At 60.0% G+C, this 25,723-nt stretch overlaps 1 protein-coding gene across 2 annotated transcripts; it reads right to left on the reverse strand.

Moving 5' to 3' along the window:
* Positions 1 to 748: 748 nt before the first annotated feature.
* On the reverse strand, positions 749 to 25,256 carry LDB1 (LIM domain binding 1). Of its 2 annotated transcripts, none has more exons than XM_027908128.1 (11): positions 25,178 to 25,256; positions 5,903 to 6,005; positions 5,274 to 5,318; positions 4,977 to 5,052; positions 4,542 to 4,644; positions 4,169 to 4,341; positions 3,822 to 3,944; positions 3,588 to 3,671; positions 3,215 to 3,338; positions 2,663 to 2,805; positions 749 to 2,297 (listed from the first exon to the last, which is right to left on the reverse strand). In XM_027908128.1, the coding sequence occupies exons 1-11, from the start codon at positions 25,200 to 25,202 to the stop codon at positions 2,067 to 2,069; spliced, it is 1,230 nt and encodes a 409-aa protein (XP_027763929.1). In that variant the 5' UTR covers positions 25,203 to 25,256; the 3' UTR covers positions 749 to 2,066. The 2 variants fall into 2 exon arrangements, with proteins under 2 accessions (XP_027763929.1, XP_027763924.1); XM_027908123.1 differs by having other exon boundaries at positions 2,657 to 2,805.
* Between the last annotated feature and the right edge of the window lie 467 nt (positions 25,257 to 25,723).

Below are 25,723 nucleotides of genomic sequence, written 5' to 3' on the forward strand. Positions count from 1 at the left end.
GCTGTGGGTCTGACAGGCCATGCCCTCTGCCTCCGGCCTGCCCACGGAAGGGCCCTGGAGCCGACAAAGGCATCTCTCCAGATATTTTCAGCTTGACCAGGGCTGACTCAAAGGACTCCCATCTCCCTGCTCAGCCCCAGAGACAGCAGGAGGAGACACACAGGGTGGTCCCCACCCTGTCTCAGTGACCCCCTGCACTCGCAGCCGTGAGTGGGCAAGTGCAGAGTCCCACAGCAGCCCTGCTGCAGCCAGAGCCCCTGGGCAGGGACAGCCCCTCAGTGCTGCCTGCCAAGCCCCTGCCCCACAGGGCAGTGGGACATGGACTGTGGGATCTCCGTCAGGGAGTTGGGGGCGAGTCTGGCAGAGAGAATGGAGTGCACAACCCTCTCCCTCAAACTTCAGGGCTGCTCTGCCTGCCCTGGGCTCCCTTACACATGCAGACAGACACACAAACCTCCCGCACACACACTCTTACACACATTCACACCCCTCCCACTAGGGCAGTCCCTCCCACTCTGGCCACCCCCATGGCAGCACTTGCTGCAACCCCACATTGGGAAATGCCAGGGGGCCCCCATGGACAGCCCAGACTCCCATCTCACCCCAAAACCTCCCTCCAAGGCTGCTGGGGTGAACTGGCTAGCACAAACACCCTCCCCCGGCACCTCCCATCTTCTCCTTGGAAGAAGCCTTGGAAGGGTTTCTTTTTTTCTTTTTTTTTTTTTTTTTAAACCAAAAAAAACCCCCAAAATTATTATTTTTCTCATCGTTTCCCCTAACATCAATGGAGGCACCTGCTCTAGTGATAACACATTGAAAGAACAGTATCGTACACACTGTCTACAGCGCGGAAATGTACAAGCACGAGGTACACGAACCCGAGGGGGGGAGTGGGGACAACAGCACACAAGATTTACATTGAGGAGGGAGGTGGGGGGCTGATCCCCCCGACCCCTGGAGGGATTAGAAAGGAAGTCTGCAAAGTCTCTCCTTGGTTTGAAGCTCTCCGAACTGGATATAAAATGAGACTTCCAAGAGAAGAAGCCTGTACAAAAGTCAGGACAGGGTGAGAGGGTTCAAGACAGGGAGGAGGGAACTGGCAAGGGGGCTGAGGGGGGCTTTTCCCATTTTTTTTCTTTCTTTTTTTTTTAAACTTACAATTTTAATAATATTATTTTTTTTTCTTAAAAAAAGACAAAAGTAGGAGGTACCAGGAGCCAGGGTTTGCAAAGGGGCCCCAGGCAGACTCACGCAGGGTGGAGGGGAACACAGGGGCTGCAGGCAGTGAGCAAGGGCACTGGCTGCTCCAGCAGAGCTGCAGGTCCTCCGTGTCCCTCCAGGCCCCCCGCCACACACTTCCTATATACAGAGTCCCCCTATGGCCGTGCTGCGCTTTCACTCTGGGGAGCGAGGGGAACAGGAGGGTGCAGGAGAGTGGGAAAATACGATGGGGCCCTATCCTCAACACCACCCCAGCGCTGCAGGATCTGACGCCAGCCGGAGGAGGTTCTGTGGCAGAACCCGAGGCATAAGGACGGGTTTCCATCACTGCTCCCCCCCCTCACCTAGCCCGAGGCTGGACTGGGGATGTGCAACCCTGCTGCAGGTGGCTGCTCAGCAAACACCAGCCATAGAACCCGGGCAGGAGGAGGGTCTCGGGGCTGTGCCAAACCCCGACACGTGGCATCTGGTAATGCCAGCTGCTGCTAACACCTCCCGCCTAATTCCCCCCACTCAGCAGGGAGGGGTGGGGCACATCGGGGTGGGGATGAGAAGCTCTCTGGGCAAGAAGCAGGGAGGAAAAGAGAAGGGGGAATAACGAAGCTATGGCCCCGGAAACCCACCCCTGCCCTGGGGTCCGTTGTGGAGGCAGGCGTGGGGGTGCGGGGAGGCGGCGGGGAGAGAGGGCTGGGGGCTGCCTGCCTGGCACGCGCCCCAGGCCGTGCACCCCATAATCCGCGCGGCGCCGGAGTGCCCCTGGGACCTTGCCACTTCCCAGTCACTCTCCGTTGCAAATGTACAGGTAGATTGGTTGGGACTGAGTCCACGGGGCGGCAGGGGGGCTGTTACTGCGACGCCTGTGACGTGGGGTTCTCTGACTTGCTCTCCTGGCTGGAGGGCGGTTTGCTGTTCCAGGGGCTGTTGGCCCCCAGCGCCGGCGAGTTGTTGAAGCTGTCCTCGTCGTCGATGCCGTTGGCGGCGTCAAACTGCGTGTTCTCCAGCCGGGTGATGAGCCGCTCGTCCTCGTCCCCAAACTCCCCCCCCATCAACGTGGGCTCGCCTACCACCATCACATCCTGAAAGGGGAGACGGTCCCGAAACATAATCGAGGTGGGGGGAGCCTGGGCCGCCAATCTCACCCTCAACACTGCAGCCCCTTTCCCCAGCTGCAGGGCCACTTCCTCATCTCCTCCACAGGTCCCAAGCTCAGGCACTGTGGGGAACACCACATCCTCACTCCCTTGGAGGAGCACAAAGGAGCTACGGAAGGCAGCTGGGACACCCATTCCTTCTTCTTCCCATCACATGGAAAGAGCTGGGGGTGCTTGGACAGGCAGTCCCTGGGGGTCTCCCCCTAGCAACTCCCAGGGGCCGGGGCAGAGAACCCTCCCCTCCACCCCCAGGAAGGAAGAGAGAATGGAAACGGGATGCTTACAGGTACCTGACTGGACAGGGCAAAGGTGCTGGCTGGGCTCTTCTTCTTGCTGTTGCTGTTGTTGGTGTTTCCCCCGCCAGAGCTCATGGTGCTGCCCCCCGACATCTTCCTTTTCCGGCGCTTGCTGGGCTGCTGCCGTGCTGGCTCCGCTGGTGGAGGATGGAGACATATATGGTCAGTCCCAAACTCTTTTCTACAAACCCCACCTCTGCAAGGACCACTTCTCCCCTCTGGGCAGCATCACCACCCTACTCGCCTCCACAGCTCTGCTGTCCTCCCGGTGCAGGGGACAGGAGAGGCAGCGAGAAAATTTCCATCCCTGCTTTGCTTTCTACAAACAGCTGGCAGCCCCCAGGCAGGGAGCACTGGCTGCCCGCAGCCGTGCTCTGCCCCAGTGGGAAGGAAGAAGGAAGCCAGCTGCCTGTCTCACCACCCCCAGCCTCACAAAACGAGGCCAAGAACAGCTCTGGGGCTTGGGAGAAGTCTGTGCCGAGGGCAGGGCCCAAGCAGGCAGCCCCAGAGACCCAAAGGCAGCACAGCAGGCAGTGTGAAACTCACCAGGTGGAGCGACCATCCGCTGCCACTTCTGGAAGAGGCAAGTCTTGAGGCAGTCCCGGGGACTGAGGCTGTAGGTCTTGTGCCGTGACATGAGCTCCTGCATTGGTTCTAGGATTACGCAGAGCTGCAGGGAGCAGACAGACAGGGGGTTAGATCGCAATGCTCCGAGCCCCAGCAAAAACCCCTCTGTTAGGCAGCCATTTGCACTGCACCAACCCAAGCCACGCCGGGAGCCTGTGGGACACGGCAGACCCATTGACCCATGGTTCTCTGTAGCACCCCTGCAAGACTCCTTTTTCAAAGTCTGCCTCACTGTCTCCCCACACCCCAGGGCAGCCAAGAGCTGCATCCCCTCCTCTTCTGGCATGCTTACTCGGAGGTAGTTGAGTGTGGAGTTTGAGAGCCCACAGCGTGTGATGTTCTTGGACAACTGGTCCAGCATCTGGGGATCCTGTGCCTAGGAGCAAGAGGGACAGATGGCTCAGCTGCATCCTGTGCCCTGATCTGTGATGGGGGGACTAGGTTGACATCCCCCCAACCTGCACAGCAGCCTGAGTAGCTCAGCAGTGTCACTCGTGCCTGGGGGAGCTCCTGGAGCTGTACTCACATGCATGGCAAGGATGCTGCGGGGGATGAGCTCTCGATGCTGGCGGATGCTGAAATGCCACGTCTTTATCCTCATCATGTCATCAAACATGAACTCCAGGTAGAGCCGCCCCTCCACACATACCTGGGCAGGGCATAGGGTCAGGCACAGGCTGCTCCAGCCTCCCCCAGCCCAGATTCCCTGAGTAGCCATTTGCTGCACTCTGGACACCCTCCCAGTGGCTTGCCTCTGCCTCCCAGGAGACTCAACACAAGCCAAACCCACGAGCCCTGTGGGGCCACAGCCACCACGAGGGCACACCAAAGCAAGACGTGAGGGACAGCAGAAGCTGTAGGCACAGCCAGTACCTGGGTGAACATGGGCTTGCCGTGCTGGGTGACCATGGTGCACTGGTCACAGTCCAGCGAAACAAAGTTGTTGTGGAAGGACTCCTTGGGGTGCTTGAGCACGTAGTAGAGCTCTGTGGCCCCCCCTTCAAAGATGCTGCGGAAGTAACGGGGAATCAAAGTCCGGCCGATCGCTGGAGCAGAAGGAGGAAAACAAGGTCAGTAAACCTGGCTCACCCAGATGTGCCTTGGGACATACATGAAGAGGTTCCTCCTGTCCCTGCTGGCTGAAGACCGCTGACCTCCAACACCCTGCCCACATCCCCCTGAGCACACAACTCTCTCCTGCCAGAGGGCAATGCCCTGAGGAAGGAGGGCTCAAGCTGGTACTCACTGTATCTCTTTGGTCCATCCTCCAAGCAGAAAGTGATTGTTAGCATGGCGTCATCCTCAAAGAACTCTGTGGTGAAGGCGTCCCACCACAGATTGTCACATTCCTGAGGATGGTGGAGAGATACTTAATTTATAGGGAGGAGAGACAGACAGACAGACAGATAGACAGCCACTGGCTGCCAGGCACAGTAGGCATGCGCTCAGTCCGTGGAGGGCTGCGCTCCAATATGAGTGCTTGCAGATGGGGCTAGTAAGTCCTTATGGGACAAGGTGCTTGAGGATCTCCACAGTGGGACAGCACCCTGCAGCCAAGGGGATTCCTCCTAGAGCCAAGGCAGCTCATAAGGGCAGGCAGCACAGAGGACCCCACCCTCAAAACACACACCTGGAAGCATCCTCCAACCCCTGTCTGCCCCTTGCTGCCCCAGCTCCCTACCTCTGTCCAGTTCTGCAGCCGCTTGTTGAGCTCAAATATCCTGTAGTCAGTCTGGTTCCCGTACGGCGTGTGCCTCCTGCCCAGAGAGCACAGGAAGCCATCAGAGGGGAAGGCAGACACAGGGTGGGGAGGGGTCTTTAGCCCATGGTGGGGATACGCACGGCGTCTCCAGGGCTGGCAGAGTCCAAGCAATCCCCCCACAAGTCCCAGTCAGCAGTGTGCTGGCCCTGCTCAGCACACCCACCACAGGCACAAGTTCCCCTCCCCGCAGGATCCCCATCAGCCCCCCATGCTTACCCAATTCCAGGCTCCAGGTACGTTGGTGGGTACATAGGAGTAGGTCTAGGGGTGGAAAGAGATGCAGGCAGGTCAGTCTTAGTGGGGATCTCCCACCACAGCTCCCCCTTCCCCGGCTACAGCAGCAGGTGATCAGGATCGCTGGAGGCGAGACCCCACGCACAGTGCAGGCTGCACCCTGGCTACCAACATGTGACAGCCCCATGGGGCATCCTGTACCCCAAAACTGGGCTCTGATCTCACATCACTGGCTGCTTCACCCCTGGGACCTGGCCCACTGCTCGCTGGGGATGTGCCCAACTCCTCTGCAACTGGGACTGGTGCCAAGCAGGAGAGATTGGAGAAGGGGCTGCTTTGGAAGAAGCTGGGAATGCTCCCTGTCCAGAGTCATCCCGAGGGCTTGGTCTGGAAAAGGGCTTGGCCCTGGAGAGCTCAGGACCTAGGGGCTTCCTTCATTCCAATATCACTCTTGTACAACCCAGTACCACCTGTGCCTGCTCCGGCCCCTTCTCTGTCCTTGTGCTAATTGAACTCCAGCATCCCACTTTCTGCATGCTGCTGGGAAGCATAACAGAGACCCTGGGGTGCAGACTGCAACCTTGCAGACCCCTCCCAGGACACCAGCTCACCCCACATCTCGATCCAGCATGGTGCCTGGGTGGAAAGGGGGGAAGGCGTTGCCGTTCGGGGGCTCCTTTGGCGAGTACAGCTTGAATGACTTAGAGGAGCAGCCTGTAAAGAGAGGGGACACAGGTCAGTCAGGGGCACCCTGTGAGGAGATGCATCCTGCTGCTGCTGCTGCTATGAGGAGGAAGAAGAATGTAGGACCAGCCAAGCCCCTGTTACCACAATCCCATCCCTCCTCTGCTCCCCTCAGTGTCAGCCCAGCCCCTTCACCCCACACACAGCTCCAGGCCTCCCCTTTGCAGGATGGGACTCACAGCGTCAGGGCTGAACTCAGGATCAGCAGCCAGAAGAGCCCAGCCCCATGCAAGGGGTTCCCCACTGGTGCCCAGAGTTTGTCAGTTCTCAGCTGGCTGGGCTCTGGGGATGTGCCCAAGGGGGACAAGTCCAGCTCATTAGCCAGAGGGGGGGATAGCTGGACCCTATCCTCTCCATAGCCCTCCCTCCCGCGCTGCTCCTAATCCCACCAACCGACCCGGGAATCACACGGGATCTTTTCGCTGACCTTTCCATCGTCATGGTGACGGGTGAATAATCACCCGGAGGGACGGATGGCAGGTCCCCAGGCAGCCACCATCTGCCGCTCAGGCAGACCAGTGGCCACCCAGCTCCAGGCGGACAGAGAGATTCCACACACCAGCCCCCAGCTGTGATCAAAACACCCTAAAGCCTCATGCCCACTGCAGCACCAGAACGAAGGACAAGGAGCCCATGGAGGGCCATGGGGTGTGATGGGGTCTGCAAAGGAGCACACGATGTGTGCAAACCAGCAACATCCCTGAAAGCAACCTGGAGACAACCCCCCCGGCCTGCCAATGGGAGACAGGGAGGGATGCTTGTCGAATCCAGCCGTGCTGGGCACAGCCAGACCCATCCAGGCTCCCAAGGGGAAGCAGGGGGCTCCTACACTCACTAGCCCTCTCCCACCGCAGGGGCAGGTTCCCAGGAGCTGCAGCTGCCAGCACCCCTCCCGAGGCCTGCGGGAGCCCCGGCACACCCCGCGGGTGGCAGGACCCAGCACGCTGTGCCCGGGCGCTGCCGAGGCACGCGGCTCCCTCCCGGCAGGCAGGCGGGCAGACAGGCTGACCTGGATGGGGCGCAGCGGTGGGCGAGCTGCCAGGCAGCTCTGGCTCCACCGGCTCAGCCGGCCCCGCTGCGCACGGGCACGTCTCCCCCCGCCCTGCTGCAGGCAGGGGCCCCGAAGCCGGCCGCATCGGGGCGAAGGCGGGATCCCCATCGGCTGCCCGCCCGCACACAGCCCTGGGACGGGCACTTCCCAACGCCCACAAACTGCCAGGATTGCCAGCCAGTACTGGAGAAAGCAAGCCCAGCAGTGGAGGGAAGTGTCCCGGAGGCACCAGGCACGCTGCTGCCCATCTGGGCTCTGACGCACAGCTAGGCTGTGGGGAACAGTGCAGGGACAGGATGGGAGCAGCAGTTCAATTGTGACGGATACAGGAGGGGAGAAAAAAGCACCAAGGTCAAGGAAAGTGATGCCATCAGCACCAGGACCCGAGATGTCCAGCTTGTTGCAATCCATTAGCCAACACAGAAGAATGACCAGGGCATCACCTTCACCCCTATAAAGCCTCCTGGGACCCCAAGTCAGCAGTCACAAGGATTGCATACACTGCTGAGCAAGCAAGGGCTGGTCAAAAATAGAGGGGGTCACCTCCTCGGCATTAAATCCAACTTGCAACAGGGGAAATCTGCGTTTTACTCCTTGATTCTTGTTTTCTTGGAGCCTTTTCACCATGTTTCCCTGCAGCAGCTGAATCCAGCTTCTCTCCAACACCCACCAGGATGCACCAGTCCCATGGGGCTGGAGCCAGCCCAGCCACTCAGACATGGCTCACAGCTCCAGCTCCTGCCCGCCTGCAGTGAGGGTAAGTGGGGCACGACACAATTTCTCATACAGCTGCTAACAACACTGGCCCCTTGCTCTTACCTAATGTTTTCATAAAAAAAATTTTAAAAGGGAGGTCGATGCTGGTCGGTCGGTGCTGTGGGGGAATTTTTGCTTTCTGCTTTATCCGCATCAACTTGTACCTAATGGAAATGATAATTCAACCCAAACTGTACTGGAAACAGAGCATTTCCATTTCCTCCGCACTTTCAGCAAACAACACAACGTTGAAGGCACTCAATGCTTAGGAAACTTCCCAAAAGTGTGTCTTCTGTTGAAAACAAACTGATTCATTAGGCAGAGACAGCAGTGGCTGGAGAACTGCTTGTTTCTGGTCACCCTGTCCTTGGGGAGGAGAAAAAAATTGGGCCCAGCACGTCTCATCCTTTAATTCTTTGTTTTTATTCACTGATGAGAGATGGGAGGATTAAGTTCCCAAGGCTTCTTGCTGTCCTCAGTCCCCATCTTTTTTCTCAGGGAGCAGAAAGGTTTCCTGGGGTGGGGAGACCAGGGAGACACATCACTCTCCATTCATTTGGCTTCTCCTGCTCCTCCCTAGCTCCCTGTTCCCGGAGGTGGGACAGTAGATAAGCCAGGCCACCACTCCTACCCAAGCATCCATTTCCATCCTGGGCCTTCCCTAGCAGGTTAATATGGACATGACCTGCTTTTGGAGCTCCACTGAGTGACCTATCTCAGGATCTAGAGGAATGGAGTCTGTGACCTCAGTAACACTGGCATCCTGACCAAGCGTTATTTTTAATGCAGTGTAAAATATGTCACTGGATTCAGTGGTTTAAAACAACGCTAACAATAGCCTTAGGATTTGATACAGGCTGTCCAAATTCTACATTCACTGTACACACTTTACATGAAATAACATATATACTTTAAAGCAGCAGCAAACTAACTTTTGTTCACACAAGGGTCATGCTGCCTGGTCTGGGAGATCCCTCCATCACCACCTCTCCCCTTCATGCTGCTCCAGCTGCCTGTAAGCCCTGTCCAGCTGGATGAAGTGACCCAGAGCTCCACGATGTGGCCCTTCCCAAGTCAAGCCCAGTGCTTGGCCCCTGCTGGTGTTTCCACATGACCCTGCTCTGCTTCCTGCTTTGAGCACAGAGGATCTGGGCAGGCTTGGTGCAGACAGGGACGCTGCCCGGTGGCTGAGCATGTGATGCCCCTGTGGACCCTGAGCCAACAGCAGATGCTTCCAATGGCTATCCCCTGGTGCTAGCTCAGCACTGCAAAAACATTCAGCATGGGGAAAAATCAGGCTGATGCTGCAGCTGGTGAGCTACTGGTCCAGGCAGGTCTGGGCAGACAGCACAGGTGGGCAGCCTCACAGCTCCTCCTCAGCACAGAGGTGCAGGAGAAGGGAACCCCGTGATGTCCTGCCTCAGCATCCTCTGGCAAGGCCAGGTCCTCAGTCGTGGGCAGGACGGACCTACCACAAAAGCTTGGGCAAGTAAACAGCTCCAGGAAGGCAGGTGCCCAGGGAGGGAAAGCAGGTGCTCTACCCATGACTCACGTACAGCCCAGCACTGCCCAACCCTCCACGTCTTCTCCTCTGTGTTCCCAGCCTGCGAGCTATCAGCCCCATGGGGAAAGCTCTTCTAGCGCATTTTCCAGTGGGTTTGCTAGAGCAGGAATGACTCAAACCCTACCCAAGCCCCCAGAACTGGGAAACATCAGGATTCCCAAAGCACCAAAAGCACGGTGGGCACTTTGCAGAGCCAACATGGACAGGAGGCAGTAGGACACAGTGAGCTGAGACCAGCGCCAGCTGCCTGCCTGTTCCTGCAGAACAGGAAGAAAAGCCCCTGCTTGAACTCTTTTCACTTCAGCTTGCCTGTAAAGAGCAAAGAACTGCTGAGGACAAAGGCAAAGCAGCGTCAACATCTCACTCCTACACCTGTGGCCATTGGTAGGAATCAGTGCCCCCCATTCCAGAGAGGAGCCAACCCCAGCTGGGCAGCCAGTGTTGCTCTGTGCAAGCAGCAAAGCTCAGCAACAAGGCAGAGGCTAAAAACGTAAATGATAAAAATAAATGAAGAAGCGGGGCTTGAAAGGGGCCACAGGGTTACAGCTCAGCCAGGGAGCATCCTGCTCCTCCCAGCAGCCCGGGAAGAAGAGAGGCCAGCCTTCACTAAAGGCAGCCAATGCTTCCCAGCATGCTCTGTGCCTGCTTCCTGGCTGCCTAACGAGGCTTTAAAGTGTAAATAGCGGCATTGTTTCACAGGGCTGCCTCGCTGGGGTGTGGGAGCGGTGATAGTGGCAAGAAGTACATCTTCCCAGTCCCACTGGCATGTCTGGTGGGAGGGTGCTATCCAGGAGGCTGCTATCTGGGGCTGGGTGCAGGGCAGCGACTCAAATAATTCACGTGGTTCTACCCAGTGACAGTGCCTGGTGCCCAGGAAGTTGGCAAGGCTGGGAGGCAAACACGGAGAAGTATTCAGAGTGACTGGGACAGGCAGAGGCACATGGAGCAGTCCCCGGTCTGCCCCCACAAGCCTGCCTTCACCTCTTCTTTCTCCTCTTCTCTGGAGGAGGGGGAATGGAGCAAAGCCAATTGCAAACCCTGATGCTGCTATTAAACACACAGGAACCCAGGCAGCACACACAGAGGCATGACCTGAGACATTATCAGCGACAGTCTCAACTTGCAGCAAGCCCACTTGCTTTGAAAATGCAGAACTGATGCAGCTGAAGCTCCCAGGAGGCCGGGCTGTGTAGGGAAGACGAGATGCCACTTTTGGAGAAGACCACGTGCCATGGACTCAGCAGCATCCAGAGTCTGAACCCGGCCAGCACATCGCCTGGCCCTGACCCATACAGAGGCAAAACCTGCATCGCCACCTGCCCTGCTGTGTGCAGGGATTACCCTCTCACTTTTCCCAAGCTACATATCTGAGTCAGCCATGGAGCTTATCTGGACCACAAGCTGCTTCCCCGCCTGTACCACGTGGTTGTGCACAGTGTCCCAGCTCCAGGTCACATCCTGCAGTGTTAGTGCAAAAGTCCCCCACGGCAGCACACAAAGCACCTGGACCCAGGGGTGCTCCTCTCTATAGGCTGCCTCACAAACTCAGGGGGACAGCCAGAGAAGCAATAATTACTTGCAGCTAGTTATCACAAAGTGACAATCTTGATGCAGGCTGCGAGGCAGTGCTGGCCAGGATGTGGATTTACAGGTCAAGGCTCAGAGTAGTCCCACAGCCCCAGCACTGCTGGAGTCCCGGGTCTCCCAGGAAGGCATCCTCAGCTGGGGCCCTGGGGGACCACACTGCCCTGCAGCACGCTAAGGATGGCAACAGTCTCCCCTTTCCCATTTTGTCCCTCAGATGATTCAGACACATAGATGGGGAATTCTCCGGGAGGGAAAATGGGAGAAGAGCACGCCCTGCCAATTGCAAAACAGCCAGAAAATTGAATCACGTCCAAGGCTGCAAGCCCCAGATGCAATCCCACAGATAACCCAGTTTCAGCTCCTCTACTATCAACTTACCACGAGGCAGTCATTTCCTGCAACTCTCAGGGAAATATCCCACTGTCCCTAATTACTCCTTTCAGTTCACTGTCTCAAAGACGATCCATAATCAAACACTGCCGGTTTCAGCCTCAGGAACGCACCTTTCACATTTCTGGCCACTTTCCCTCTCACCCAGACCCCTGCACCCTGGGGCCCTGCCATCATGCAGTGACTGGGCTCTCATCCCTCAGCGTGCAGTCAGCACAGCACAGGCACACAAACGAACAACATGGTGTGGGAGCCATGGGGCTGGAAAAAAACCCTGTCGGCATCCCATGATTAAAAGCCTCCAGACAAACTAGGGTTTTCATCGTGCAAGGTTTTCTAGGCTCTGCAGCAGCACAGAAAAATTCAGTCAAAGGCAACCATGCCGATGGCCTCACAGAACATTCCTTGCTCCCGCCTCCTTGCCCACCACGTACACAGTGGAGTAAAACTACGCAGCTCTACATGGGATTCTGGACTTGCTGCTCGTTGCAGCCCTCCACAGGGACAGAATCTGCCCCAGAGAGCTGGAGCCAAGAGCCACAGTGCAGGGAAGTGGCAGCAAGAGGCTGAGGTCTGCCCTATGCCGACAGAGGGGGCTCCATACCGATCCCCCAGACCCGCAAGACTGCCAAGTGCCACTGCCTCGGAGCGCAGGAGGCTGTCAGCCCCCACGTGGCACATGGAGATTTGCGATCCCGGGATGCAACACTCCACCTCGCTCCCCGCCGCTGCCATCGGCGCCGAACGCTGCACGCTGGGACGCGTAGTCTCCGGAGACAGCAGCCCCGCCACCAGACAGCCGCCTTGCTCCATGTTGCCTCCTAGGTGGAGCCCCACAGCCCTGGCAGCCGGCCAGGCGCCCGCTCCGGAGGGGGTAAAAAAGCTGGATAACTCCAGCCATGAGGATCCAGCTGGCCATGCTGGGGTGGCTTGAGCCTGGGGGCAAACCATGACACTGGGGTTGCAGTGGCTGCCCCAAAGTCTGTATCACTCACAGATGCCCAGGGAGGGAAGGCACAGTGAGAGTACGGTGGGAACCTGCCCAGTGCAGCTCACAAAGCACCTCCATTGCCTCTTTGAGCTGCCAGGGCAAGCCTGCCCCCCTGCTGAGGCTGAACTTCTCTCTCCTCAGGAGTGATGTGGGAGCGGCTGAGTGAGGGACAGGTCGGCTGCTGGCAGTGCTGGAGACAGAGCAAATGCTGTGGTTGCTGGACTTGCACTGCACCACTGCACTGGCAGCACATGCTGCCACTGGTGTCAGGGCTTTGGACAACCAGTGCAGGATGGGGCCAAAACCCCAGGGAGCAAAAGGGCAGGGTCTGGTCAAGCACACCTTCTTGCTGCTCCTGAGGCACGAGCAACCCAGTCCCAGCACCGCAACTCTGTAGAAACTATCTTTACCATCGCAGCACAGCCCCGGGGAAACCCTCTCACCCAAGCAACCCTGGTTACAACTCCACCCGAAACAACAACAACCCACGGGGCAGCAAACCTCATCGCAGCTAGCATCACAACCCACAAACACACACGCACACAGAGCAAACAACAGCAGGAGCATTCTGTACTCGGGTCACTCAGAAGACAGGTTTCCAAGAGAAAGGACCAGGAGAAGTGCTGTCCTGCTCTGCCACCACACAGGACCTGGAGTTCATATTATTTATGCAGACCTCAAGCTCACGCCAGTGCAGAGCTGCAAGCATACAGAAGACTGGCACACTGAGAGAGACCACAAGGGTTGCTGGCACCCTGATAGCCATGGGACAGGGAAGGAGCCCTGGGCCCGGCTGGTCCACATCACCCTCTGTTCCAGCATACCGATGGGCTGGGCAAGCTCGGGGATGCCAGGTATCACTGCTCTTTGAAAAGAAGCTGAAAGAGACTCCAGGTTCCCAGCCCAGAGCACCTTTGCTCCAAGTGAACTTCTGGGGCTTTTCACTGTCTTTTTTCTATTTCACATGGATTGTGACCTGCTGCTGGTGAGGGGAAAAGTCTCCATCAAAAGACACCAAAACCTTTGTATCACCAAACTTTCAAGCACCAGCCTGTCCCCCTTAGATCACAACTTTTTCTCTCTGAAGTAACAAAACCTGCATGTTGTTCTGCTCAGCGCTTCTCTCCTCAGTCTTTAAGGGTTGCTCAGATCACAGACCTGGGTTTTCTACAAAATCAGGAACAGAAAGATCACATTCAGTTCTACTTCAGTGAAAACTACAATTCCCCCACAAAGAGAACACTCCAAAACCTGAGGCTTTAAAAAGGAACACGGACACTGACGTTTACCCATACTTAAAACAGAAACAGTAGGACCAGATACCTGACAAGCACTGGAGGAGTCACTGCAAAACTGCTTGGACAAGGTGCTATTGAAAGCAGGCAGAGAACAACTGGGAAGACCCTGGGAAGGGGTGTTTGCTCCCACACCTATCTGACCTACTGGGCACTCTCAAGCAGGCTCAGACTCTGCTGGTGAGGAGGAGGCAGGTGAGGGTTTGCAGCGGGGGATGGGTGCATGCTCCATGCCCCAGAAGGTGACTCTCTATGGGACCCCCCCCCCACCTTGGAGCTTTTTGCTCACACCTCACCCCAGGATGGGCTGATACCTCCGGTTTGGGCTCCTGCTACAGCACTGGCTTAGGTAGAGGCAGGTTCCTGCCATGGTGCCTGGCCTCTGCCAGCCAGGGCTGCAGCGAGGTGATTGAGGGCTGCCCAAGCCAAGGGAACCCCAATAGTGCCACCCCTGGGTGCTTATTGCCCATCCCAGGTGGGCTAGCAGAGACCACTGGACATCAGCACCCAGGCAGACACCTGAGATCAGGGTAGCCTACCACAGCAACTCTGCCGAGGGGGCTCCAGGGAAACACCCTCCCGGTGAAGACACCCCTCCACAGCTCTGGCGTGCATGCCGATTCCTAAGCTGGAGCTGCTGAGTTTTCCCCATTCCCAAAGATGCTGCTCCCACCCCTAGCCTGGCCCCTGGCCTCCGGCTCTGGCTGCCCTGGGCTGAGCCAATGCTTTGTCTGCCAGGGAGGATGAGCCCCCTGTGCCCATGGCCCCCTGAGCCTGGCCCCCGTGGGAGGGCAGCTCCTGTGAGAAGGTGTGTGGCCCACAGGCGTTTGCACCCCTTGGACCTTTTATTCCCTTGGAGGCACCCATGGGAGGCTGGCGGGACCCTCTGAGCTGTGAGCAAGGATGAAGTTGCAGCAGGCAGCGAGGTGAGGTGGGTGAGCAGCTCATGGAGCCAGGCACCATACCAGCAGCCCCCATGACAGCCCACGCAGGGGGACGCGGGAGGACGCGGGGCAGCTGTCAAGGGGCTCGGGCAGGGGAAGGAACCGAGGGAAGAACAAAGGGAGCTGCGGGCTGGGATGGAGCAGGGCACGGCGGGGCATGGGGACTGCCGGCAGCATCCCAGCGGGCTGGGGGGTGCCGCTCCTTAAGACAAGACCTAGTGGATGGAGAGGGGAGCCGGGCGGGGAGGGCATAGGCAGGCAGGGGGGGCACAGGCAGGGGAGTTGGTGGGGAGGGAATGAGCTGGGGGGGCCAAGGATGCACAGAGCAGCTGGGTAGGGGTGAGAGACCGGAGAGCTGGGTAAGGATGGAGAAGGGAGCCGGCGAGGGACAGGGAAACGGGAGACGGGGAGAGCCGGGCGGGGGGAGCAGAGGGCGGGCAAGGGGCTGCCGCGGGGACCCCGGGCCGTACGGGGGCCGGGCGGAGAGCGGCGGCGCGGTGCGGCCGCGCACAACTTCGCAGGCGCGGGGGCGGCGCGGGCGGGACCCCGGCCCTCACCTCCGCCGCCCGAGCGGGGCCGCCACCCGAGGGGGGGGCACCGGGAAACTTCCGCGGGGGGGAAGGGGGGCGCGGGGGGGCGGGGTGACTCACGGCGCGGCGGCGGGCGGGGGTCCGGCGGCGGCGCGGCGGCGGCGGGCGGGCGGCGCGGGGCCGCCGCGGGGCGGGGCGGGCGGGGCGCGGGGCGGGGCGGGGGCGCTTCCTTTGTCTGCGCCGCGGCCGGGACCACAATGGCTGCGGCGGCGGCGGGGCCCGCTCCCCCCGCGCCGCGCCGCCCCGGGGCCCAAGGGCCGGGGGTGGCGCCCGAAAGGGGGTCCCCGAAGAGCTGCCTCCCCCCCCCCCCGCCCGCCCAGCGCCGGTACTGGCGGTCCCCGGAACGGGGGGATGCGGGAACCGCGTCCCGCTGAGGAGCTCGGTACCAGCCGGGGCAAGGATTCCTTCCACACCGCGAAAGTTTCAATAAAAAACCAGACCTCCTCCTTAGCTTAGTTTGGGGGTGTCTGAAGTTTCTCGGGATTTTCTTTCTTTCCGAAACTTGTTTTCCTTTCCCCTAGTTTAGGGAGAGAAAAATACGACCGGTTCATTCGGGAGGGGGGATGAAAAGTAAAATGTGCCGGTTTGCAATTGGCTTCAGACCCCACGGATGTCCTTTCCTTGACAAAACTCCAAGCTCTTCCAATTAGGAATTTTTACAAAAATTTTCATTTTTGTAAAAAATTTTCATAATGAAAATCTCCATTATGAAAAATCCCATTTTCCCCATTCCCTTCCTGCCTCACATCTGCCCCTTGCAGCTCCTGCCCTGGTAAGTCATACTGCCACAGACCTCTGCTGCCAGCCCAGATGGCAAGCCCATGGGCACCAGGGACATGAACTGGGACCCTCGAGCCCAGCTTGTGACCCCCAAAGCCCCAAGAGCCCCCAGCTCCGGGTGGTAGAGCAGGCTCAGCGCACACACATGCACATGCTGGTGTCTCTCACCTTGCACACGTGGGCTGGTGTGCACCCCGATGGGCTGGCATGCACTTGCACGTCTTCCCAAATGCCTCCCGGCACGGCCCTGGCCAGGTGCGCACCCATGCCTGGGGCACACACACCTTCCCACACCCCCTTGCTTGCAGGGCCAGGCCCACACCTCATCCCCTCCCCAACAGCAGCCTTGGGGTAATGCAGGCACAACCGGTCAGGTCCTGCCAAGCACGTTTGCCCCTCTGACAGAGCAGACATGGCGGATGCAAAACCTCAGCCACAAAGTTTTGAGGGTGTCCTCTGCTCTGTGCTTGTGTACCCCCAGAGCCCTGCACCTAAGGACTAGGGGGAGCCCCCTGCCCCCGCTGGCTGGGACCAGCACCAAAGACAGACAGGCAACATGCCCCCAGTTCTTGACCCCCATCCCCCCTCAGCCAAGTGAGGATCCATCCCCATGCTGGTGCCCATCATACCATAATGATTTCCCCTCGCAGGCTACCCTGCAGTGAGCACCACTTTCCATGAACACATAGCTAAATAGAGGAAAAGTCAATGTAAACCCCAGAAAAACACAGAGAAAAACTCGCTGTAAACCCAAAAACCTCTCTGACACCCTACTCTGCTAAAGGTACGTGCAGCTGGAGGTGCCCATGCTGTTGGTGCCCCAAGAACTGTGCATGGGGATGCTGTGAGTGCCCCAGCATGCTGCCACTCCACTGCCCATCCCCCTGTCAGCCCAAATCTGTGTGGCACCAGGTGAGATAGGGCTGCAGCACGCTGACCCCACCGTCCTTAGGCCAAAAAATTGCTCTGGCTGCAATGCCGGTGACAGCTCCAGGATGGCACACCCCTCCTGGTCAAGACAGGTCAGTAAATACAGTCTGCCTGCACTCGTTCCCACTCAAGGATGCACAAGGCACAGCCAGCCACCAGCACTCAACACCACACCACTACTGCAAAACAGTGAAAAAACAGGCATTTTGTCCCTGTACTGGAGACTCCTGGCACCAGTTCCATGGCCAGGGGGATCAGAGAGGAGACCCCATTGCCCGGCCCGGTGCATCCACAGCAAACATGCCCTGAGCAATTTATCCTGGGGCTCAGCAGCCCTTCGGGACTGCTCACGTGTCCCTGCTCAGCTCTGACGACAGCGCTGGACTGGTCCACGTGGCTGCAGCAGCCCCAGCTGTTTATGGTTATAGCCGAGTTAATAATTAAATAGATGCTGGATGGAGAGCAGAAGGGCTGGGATGCAGCTGGGAAGCGTGTGTGGCAGTGACTGTGTGGGGGGAGCCCCTTGCTCACGACGTGCTCACGCCCGCAGTGCGGGGGGAGCAGAGGGCGACACAGGTTTTTGCAACAGGGCCCTGCATCCCCCAGATTCCAGCTTCCACTCTTCCCTTAGCAAGGGCCCCATGCCTGCCTGGTCTCCCCAAAGTCCAGCCCTGATCCAACGCCTGGTGCAGGTCTCAGGCAGGGAACCAGCAGCAGCTCAGGAGTAGGAGTGAATAGAGGGATACATCCCAGACAGGCAGATGGGAAGAGCCCAGCAGGGACTAGGGTAGCCAAAGGATGCCCAGGTCTCTCTGATCCCTGTGGCTGCGACTTGGTGTGCCTGCAGAGCGTGCATGAGGGATCCCAGGCAAGCAGGGCAGGAGGCAGGGCATGCTCACACCAACACCTGGCCGGAGACCCGGCAGGCACAGGCGTAGAAGAGGAACATGGACACGCGCTTACATAAAAAATAATAATAAAAATCTGCTAGCTCTGCAAAGAGCACAGCTTGCACTGGGGGACGGACTGGCCTGGCACTTCCAAACCTAACGGACTTGCCCAAATAGCAGCCAGACCTGGGCGCCATCGCACGCACGCAGATGCAGCCTGCAGCAGTGCAGCACGGCACACACCCCAGAGCCCCCCTTTCAGGAACACAACAGCCATCCCCCCAAATCCTACCACCTTTCAAACAGAAATATGCATTGCTTCCCTGTTTCTCAAGAAGAGGCTTCTCTCCCCCCTAAAGCTATGCATGCCTAGATCAAGGGGGAGTTCTGGGGCAGAAGGGGCTCCCTTTTTTGGCTAGAGAAGGCACAGCTCCCTCTCTACAGAGACGAGGTTTGGGGGAGGCTGGAAACGACACAGTGAGTCATGTCGGGCAGGCAGCAGATTCTGGGGACTCCTGGGATTAACCCTTCAAAACCAGAACCACTTCCAGATACCCAGATGCAGGAGGAAAGCCCAGGGGCTGGGTGGAAAGTTGGCTGCCAGGGCAGGGTGGGAAGTTACAGTCACATCTTGAGCATCCCACAGGGGATAACGAAGATAACCTGAGTATGTGAGCCCCGGACAAGCAGCAACCAAGTGCTCGTATCACTGCCCACCCCCTCCAGAACAAGAAGAGAAAGACTACAGCAGGGTGCAGGACCCAAAAGCACATGGCATCCAAAGCATATGGGATGTCCACCCGGGTTGGCCACATCACCGCTGGGCTGACCGCAGGCTCCAAGGGGAAGGTGCAGTAAGCTTTGGCAGATCCTTCTAGCAAGAGGTTTCCCCATGGCACCAGCACCAGAGAAACGCAACATAGTGTTTCTATGCTGTCCCTGAGACATCGCAACATGTGTCCTGCGAGAGCTCAGCCCCAGCACAGCCGCTTGCAGCAGTGAGCCCCAACCCCTCTGGCAGCAGCCTGGGGCCAGCCTGCCAGAGCCGCAGGGTTTTAAGGCTCCTCGGGAGGCTCCAGGTGGATTCTCTCATGTTACAAGAATGGTTCATTTTACAGCCCCTTTCCCGGCCTGAGATCTCACGGCAGGGAGGGGTTGACACACAGCATGGCTGCACAGCCCCAGCATCCTGTGCCTGCCCTCTGTCCCGCAAGAAGACCATCACCCGTCTAAGGGATAGGCAATGCTGCTTCCAAGGAAAATCACAACACAGTCCTCAACACTTGGTAATGCAGCTCCAGGGACTCCTGGTACCCACATGTCACCGTGCTCTCCCATGCTGGAAGCCCCTCTGGAAGAAAGTAGGGGACATCTCCTGGGGCCTGGGTTGCACATGGTTGACTTGAAGCAGGTAACTCTCCACCAGCAGAGCCCACCCCCCCTGCCACCCCAAACATGGTGCTGCTGAACACTCTGGAGCAGCTCTCCGAATATAGCAGCATCAAATAGCTCCATCAATAATGCATCGCTTCTGCTTCCTCTCGCTGCTGTGTTTTCGTTGCTAACATGCGTGTCCTTCCTGTTAGAGGCTGCCTCCTCCCCACCAGCTAGGCCAAGCAGGGACACGGCCACCATGGGATGGGGAAGGCAGCTCCCACAGCTCCAGGTTCAATTCCTGTCGGGATCGACATATAGCCCCATCCACTCCACTTGGGGACAGCCTGGGATTTTGGAGGGGAAGACTTTTCCATGGTCCAAGCCTCCTGCCGCGCACGCGCCGGCAGCAGGCAGGGTGCCTCGGCATGCCGTGGCTGCCCAGAGGATTTGGCAGGGGCACCGAGCTGGGAGGAGCATCAACGACATCTCCCCAGCCTCGGCGGGGAAATGCCCCTCTGCAAGGACTTTTGGCAGCCTGGCACTCCCCATACACGAAAGGCACACCCATTCCTGACTCCATGCACTGTTGCCCCATGCCAGGGTCCTCCAGCAGCTCTGCACTGCCATCCCCTGTGGGGAGAGAACTCCCGCTGCCGTGCTCCTGCCTGCTCCTGCCCGCAGGTGCCCCGGGCTCATCCTGGGCCGGTTGGAGCAGGCAGGTTGGGGCGCCTGGACCTGCCCCATGCCCGGCAGAGCTGCGTGCCTGCAATGCCACAAGCTGCCTTGGGCTCTCACCAATGGGGAGGCAGGAGTTGGGGTGGGCAAGAGCTGGCACCCATTACCCTGTAGCTGCCCACAGTCGGCAGGGGCAACCCCTGCCCTCGAGGGGAGCCCCCCAGGCTGCACAGGGCCCCGGATGGAGGAGGATACAAGTAGCAGAGCAGAGGTTGGAGCAACCGGCTGCTGCAGAACAGGGGTGGTGGGAGCTGCCGCCCCTCTAGGCTCATCAAATAGTATCCAAGCACTGCCAACGTCCTAGCCTGCCTTGGGCTGCAAGCACCATGTCCCATCTGCACCTGGGCTGCGCTGCAGAAACCCGGCTGCATTCACAACACCAGCACCTCAGTGTGTAGTAGGGGGGCCGAGGCTGCTGCTCCTGCAGAAAGCAGGGGCCCCAACCCACCCCTTGCCTACCACCCCCTCACCGTGGGGCCATCCTGGGCACAGACAGTGTCACCTTGGTGCACGGAAACCTCTGGGACCTGTGTTCCACAAAGCCAGGGGCAGAGCAAGACCCTGCAAAGTGAGGACAGGAGCTACGCCCCACAGGGCCCCCTAGGAAAGTGGCAGCAGAGGGGTGCAGGCAGGGCGTTATCGGCCACCCCGGAGGCAGGGTGGGGCAGGTCTGGGCAGGGGCCAGCGCCTGCCACGGGGGAGATTACACCCTGGGTTTAACGTTCGCCCCGATCTGAGACCTGCCTGGGAGGAAAGGGGGCAATTTGCAACAAGGGGACAGTCTGACAGCTCTTTAGGGGTCCTAGTCCCCCACCAGCACACCCCTGCTCAAGGGAGACACCCCACACCAGTGCACAGCCCATTTTCCCACACCCCCATGAGCTGCAGTGAACCTCCCCAAAATCTGCCAGCATCACCCCTGCTGCATCCACCTCAACCCTGCCCAGCAGAGACCCCAGGAGAGGGGCAGACAGTGGCTGCCACCCCCTCTCCAGGTGGGGCCTGGCAGCCCTGCCTGCTCCCCAGCACCCTCCCCCAGGCACCGGCAGGAAACCACAGCCGCAGCCTGCGGGCAGGCTGATAACGGTCACCCAGCCCCATCCTGTCTGCACCCACCGCCCGGGGAGCTGCCCCCATACCCGCTGCTCCCGGGCCCAGGGATGCATCCACACCACGCACAATGGTGGCCCCAAAGGCCCAGTGTCACCCCACGCGGAGCCAGGGGCTCTCACAGGCTGTGCTGGCGGTGCAGTGTGTGCCCCAGGACGCACCAATGGTTGTTGAGCACGGGTATGCTTGTTCAAGAGTGCTCCCAGCATGCTGCTGGCACACCACGCAGACCCATGCCTTGTGTGTACAATAAACATGCATATGGCTAGGCAACCCTATAGCTGAGCAGGGGAGGAGAGGGTGGCATCAAATCGAGTGAGCTGACAGGCAAGGGAAGGACATGGGACACTTGTGCTGTGACTCCTGCCCTGCCTGGGGGCATGCAGCTGCCTGGCCAGTGCATTCCTGGCCACAAGTCCTCCCTGCCCCGGGGGTCCCATTCTGCTGGGGCATTCACTCACTCCTCAAGGAGTAGCTTTCACAGCAGTTTGAGCTGAGCAGATAACATTTCTGGAATAAACTCGGGGCCCTGCGCAGACAAACAGTGCTGAGCCCACTGGCACAGAGCTAACCCATCCACATTTTTCCAGGCAAATCTTGGGTGAGCTTGCACCAGCCCTAAGGAAAGCTGTGATGGCACAACCTCACATCAGCAACCAGACTCTGAGAAATCACTTTGCTGAGCACCACATAGCCACAACCCCGTCCTGACTTTGTTGGAGTGTGCCAGGTGCAGGCAGCCAACATGGCACAGACAGCATCTACCATGTGGGCACTTTGCTGCAGAGGGGGACAGGGCTAGCGGCATGTTCCATCCAAACACTGCTGGTAACATGAAGAGAGCCTGGACAGGAGCACACAGACGTGTTCGATGAAGCCTTGGAACCCCCACTGCTCCTGCCCCCAGCAGGTCCAGGTGCACCCCAAGGTGGTAGGTAGTCCCAGGGGCATTTGGGAGGCAGAGCCAACACAGGTCAGGGCTGCCTGACCCCCCCGCCACGGCACTCAGCCCGCTCGCCGCTGTCCCTCTCCCAGCGCATCTGTCGCAGAAGGCATGTGGCACAGCTCGGCCTCGTGACGGTGGGGGACGCATGGCGCCAGCTTGGCAGAAGGGAGGGATACGGCAGCGGGCCGTGCCCTGGCCAGGCACGTCCATCCCGGGACCCGGAGCATGTGGGCTGGGAAGCTCTCCCTCCTGACGAGTGGCGCACAGGCTGGCTCCTTGCAAGGTATCCCAGGGAAGGTGCTGACCTTGGGAAAGTTGCTTCCCTGCCATGAAGCTGGAGCCAGCCCTGCAGGGAGGGAGAACAGCTCTGCTTCGCTCTGCTCCCCTCCTCCCTCTCTGCACTGACACCATCACTACAGGGGGAAAAATAATGATAATAATAAAAATAATTAAGAAAGAAAGTGCAGAGCATGCTGGGAGAGCGAGCAGTGCCCCCAGGGGTCAGGGCCCTGCTGAGGTCTGGATGCCGAGCCCTGCCTGGTGCAAAGGGCTGAGCAGAGCAGCCCAAGCCACAGCACCACCGGCACCAGCACCGGGCAGCTGCCGCCCTGGCCTCCGCCAGCTCCTCTCTGAGCCTGCCACACTCTCCCTGTTCACCTCTCCACATCTGGGGTGGGGGCCAAAATCCCCCCAGCCCTTCACTGGCCCCAGCAGCTCCACACCATTCTCTGGCACAAGGACTGCGTCAGGTTTCCAGCTGCACAGCCTCCCCGTCCCAAAGCTCTTAGGGAGGGAGGAAAGGAGCAAGGAAACATCCCCAGAGGGGTGCTAGTAGAGGTGCACTGGGGCAGGATGCAACCCCAGGGATGGCAAGGAATACGAAGCCCCCTGAGAAGGCACAACTTCGAAGGGGGGCAGCCAACCCCCCCGCAGCAGCAGCTCCCAAGCAGGAAACTCCTCCAAGTTAATGCAGCCCTGAAGAGCAGCCTGGGCAGAGCGGCTCATTAAATGTTTCTGGCTGGCGGGAGGCCAGCGGCAGAGCTTGTTTTTTCTATATTCCGATAAACAGTCCGGGGAGGGGAAGGGGGAGGGGGCGCAGGCTCTGGATGTGCCACCCAGCCCCAGCGGGGGAGCGGGGGAAAGGCGGGGGGCACACGCACGTTGCACGCACCCGCGTGTCCTCCCCGCCGCGGGGGAGTGGGCAGCAGCAGCAGCGTTGGGGGGGCCACAGCACAGGAAGCCGTCCACAGGGATGCTCCCAGGTCCGGGGTGACCCCGTGGCCCCTCATCACCGCACTGAGGGAGGACCCCCCTCTTTGCGCCCACCAACATGGCGATGACATTCCCGGTGGCACAGGGCCGGCTCCCGGGGGATGTGACAGGGCCCCACCGTTAGCTGTGGCTTGGCCTTTGCCCCGCCGAGGCGGGACCCCCGCCAAGGCTGGGGGTGTCAGGAGGGGTGTCGTGCCCCCGGTGCGGGGTGCCTGCGGGGCGGGTGCTGTGGCTGCTCGGCCTGGCTCGCAGGGAGGTTCACGTGACTTTCTGCTTGAGGAAGCAGCGCTCTGGCAGCTTCCAGTGGGAGATGGAGGAGGAGGATGGGGGAAGGGGCCGCCTGCCTTCATGGAAACACGGTGGCAAGCCGCAGGCAGCACAGGGGTGGGGGGCTGCCACGCAGGGGCAACCCCTTCCCCACCCCAGGGATCCAGCTACAAACCCCTCAACAGAGGTGGCCCCAGGGGATGCACAGGGATCATGCGCTGTCACAGCGTCCCACTGCCCCCAGCAATCCCCCAGCATGGGGGTCCTGGCCTGGCAGAAGGCTCTCTTGGGACCACAGGGATGCTGTCACAGAAGCTGGGCTGAGGAGCATCCCCACTGTCCCCCTGCAGGGACCCCAAGTGCCAGATGCCTAGGGAAACGGCAGAGTCCCTTCAGCAGGGCCCCCTGGACTTGGCTCCCCCTGTCCGCCGCCCAGGGCCAAGGGGACCTGGTGCTGGAGAAGGCTCTGGCAGCCCCTTGGGACCCCTGCCCTGCCTTGTTCCTGGCATAATGATATCCTGCATGCAGCAGCAGCTGATGCAGCTGGGCCAGCTGCCTCAAACCTGCCCCCAAGTCCGGGCGTCCAGATAAGCATCCCTTTGGGAGCACCCTCCTGGGTGCTGAGACCTCACCAACTCATCACACCTCCTATGTACTCCAGCAGCCTCACCAGCCCACAGCCAGGAAGAAGCCTCTGAGCAGACACCCCACAATGGCCATGGTGGCAGGGCATGCAGCACCCTTGCCACCAGCAGCATGGCCAAGCCCCTCCAGGGATACTGTGCCTCATGCCCACGTGGGGACCAGGTGCACCCCACAGAGCTCCAGCCACAGGGCTACTTTGGGGTCACTCCTCACAGTGCCACCTGTGTGCCTACCCAACACCTCTGCAGCACCCTGCCTGTGAGGTCCCAGCCCCAGGGCTGGGATCGGCACCCATGTGCTCTAGGGTCCTAGACCTCTTGGTCCAACAGACCTCAGGATCCATGCACAGCATTCATGCCATGGGGTTCCAGCCTCACAACCAGACCCCAGTGTCCATGCCCTAGGGACTTCAGCCTACAGCTAGACTGTAACAGCCCATACCATGGGGAACCCATTCCCAAGGCTGGACCCAATGGCCATACCATAGTGCTGGGACTCCAGTGCCCACACTTTGCTGAGTCCCATAGCTGGTCCCCACTACCAGTGCCATGGAGACCCTAGCCCCATGGCCAAAGCTCAGCACCCACATGGAAGTGTCCCCTGTCTCACAGTCATCTCCCAGCAGCCATGCCCCAGAGACCCCAGCCCCAGGTCCGAGAACCAGTGCCATGCAAACCCCAGCCCGACAGCCAGACCCCACCATCAATGGCATGGGAATCCCAGCCCTACAGCGAGATTCCAGCAGCAATACCATGGGAACCCCAGCACCAATGCCTCGGGGACCTCAGCCCTACGGCCAGACCCCAGCACCAATGCCATGGAGACCCCAGTCCCATAGCAGGACACCAGCACCAATGCAGAGGGGACCACAGCCTCATAACCAGCCCCCATTCTTTGTGGAGCCAGACCCCAACACCGACACCACAGCGGCCCCCACCCCACAAGTGGCCCCAGCCCACCATCCAGCCCCAGTGCCGCAGGGACCCCTGCCCCAGGGACAGCCCCCGCGCCGCGCCACTCACCAGGGCATGCACAGCCCACTGACATCTTCACATGCCTGGCCCGGCCGGGGGTCGCTGCGCGCTGCCCGGGCCGCGGGGGTCTCGCATGGGCGGCGCGCCGCGGGCTCCGGCGCGGCGGGCGGTGGGCAGCGCCGCGGCCAGGGGCGGGCGAGCGGGCGCGCCGCGAACCGACGGAGCAGCAGCGGCGTGAGGCGCGGCGGGGGCGCTCAGGGCGGGGGCGCTCGGGGCGGGGGCCGCGGCGGCGGAGCGGGAGCGGCGGCGGCGGCGGCGGGGGCGGCTGCGCCGGCGGCGGGCGGGCGGGCGGGGGCGCCTCTGCGCGTGCGCGGGGCGTCCCGTTCTCCCCCCCCGCTTCCCCCCTAGCCCCCCCCCCCGCGAGCGCGTGCGTGCTGCGTGCGTGCGCGCCGCCCCCCCCCCCTTCCCCCGGGCTGCCCGCGCGCGTGCGCCCCCCCGGCAGCCCCCGTGAGGGGTCGGGGGGGAGCGGTGTGTGAGGGGTCACTGGTGGGGGTGGGAAGGAAGGGGCAGAGGGGTAAGGGTTCCCCCCTCAGC

The sequence above is a fragment of the Empidonax traillii genome, unplaced genomic scaffold (genome assembly GCF_003031625.1).
Source record: "Empidonax traillii isolate 1590-97213 ecotype Southwest subspecies unplaced genomic scaffold, ASM303162v1 scaffold27:size3997909, whole genome shotgun sequence".
NCBI classification, from domain to species: domain Eukaryota; kingdom Metazoa; phylum Chordata; class Aves; order Passeriformes; family Tyrannidae; genus Empidonax; species Empidonax traillii.

Bases quoted from the DNA above. Each gene is read 5' to 3' on its own strand.
- LDB1 (XM_027908123.1), bottom strand. From the start codon at position 25,202: ATGTCAGTGGGCTGTGCATGCCCTG. The intron at 3,672-3,821 runs GTGAGTACAGCT...TCTTGCTCCTAG, and splicing joins GCAGCATCCTTGCCATGCAT to GCACAGGATCCCCAGATGCT. The intron at 3,339-3,587 runs GTAAGCATGCCA...TGCTCCCTGCAG, and splicing joins CCACACTCAACTACCTCCGA to CTCTGCGTAATCCTAGAACC.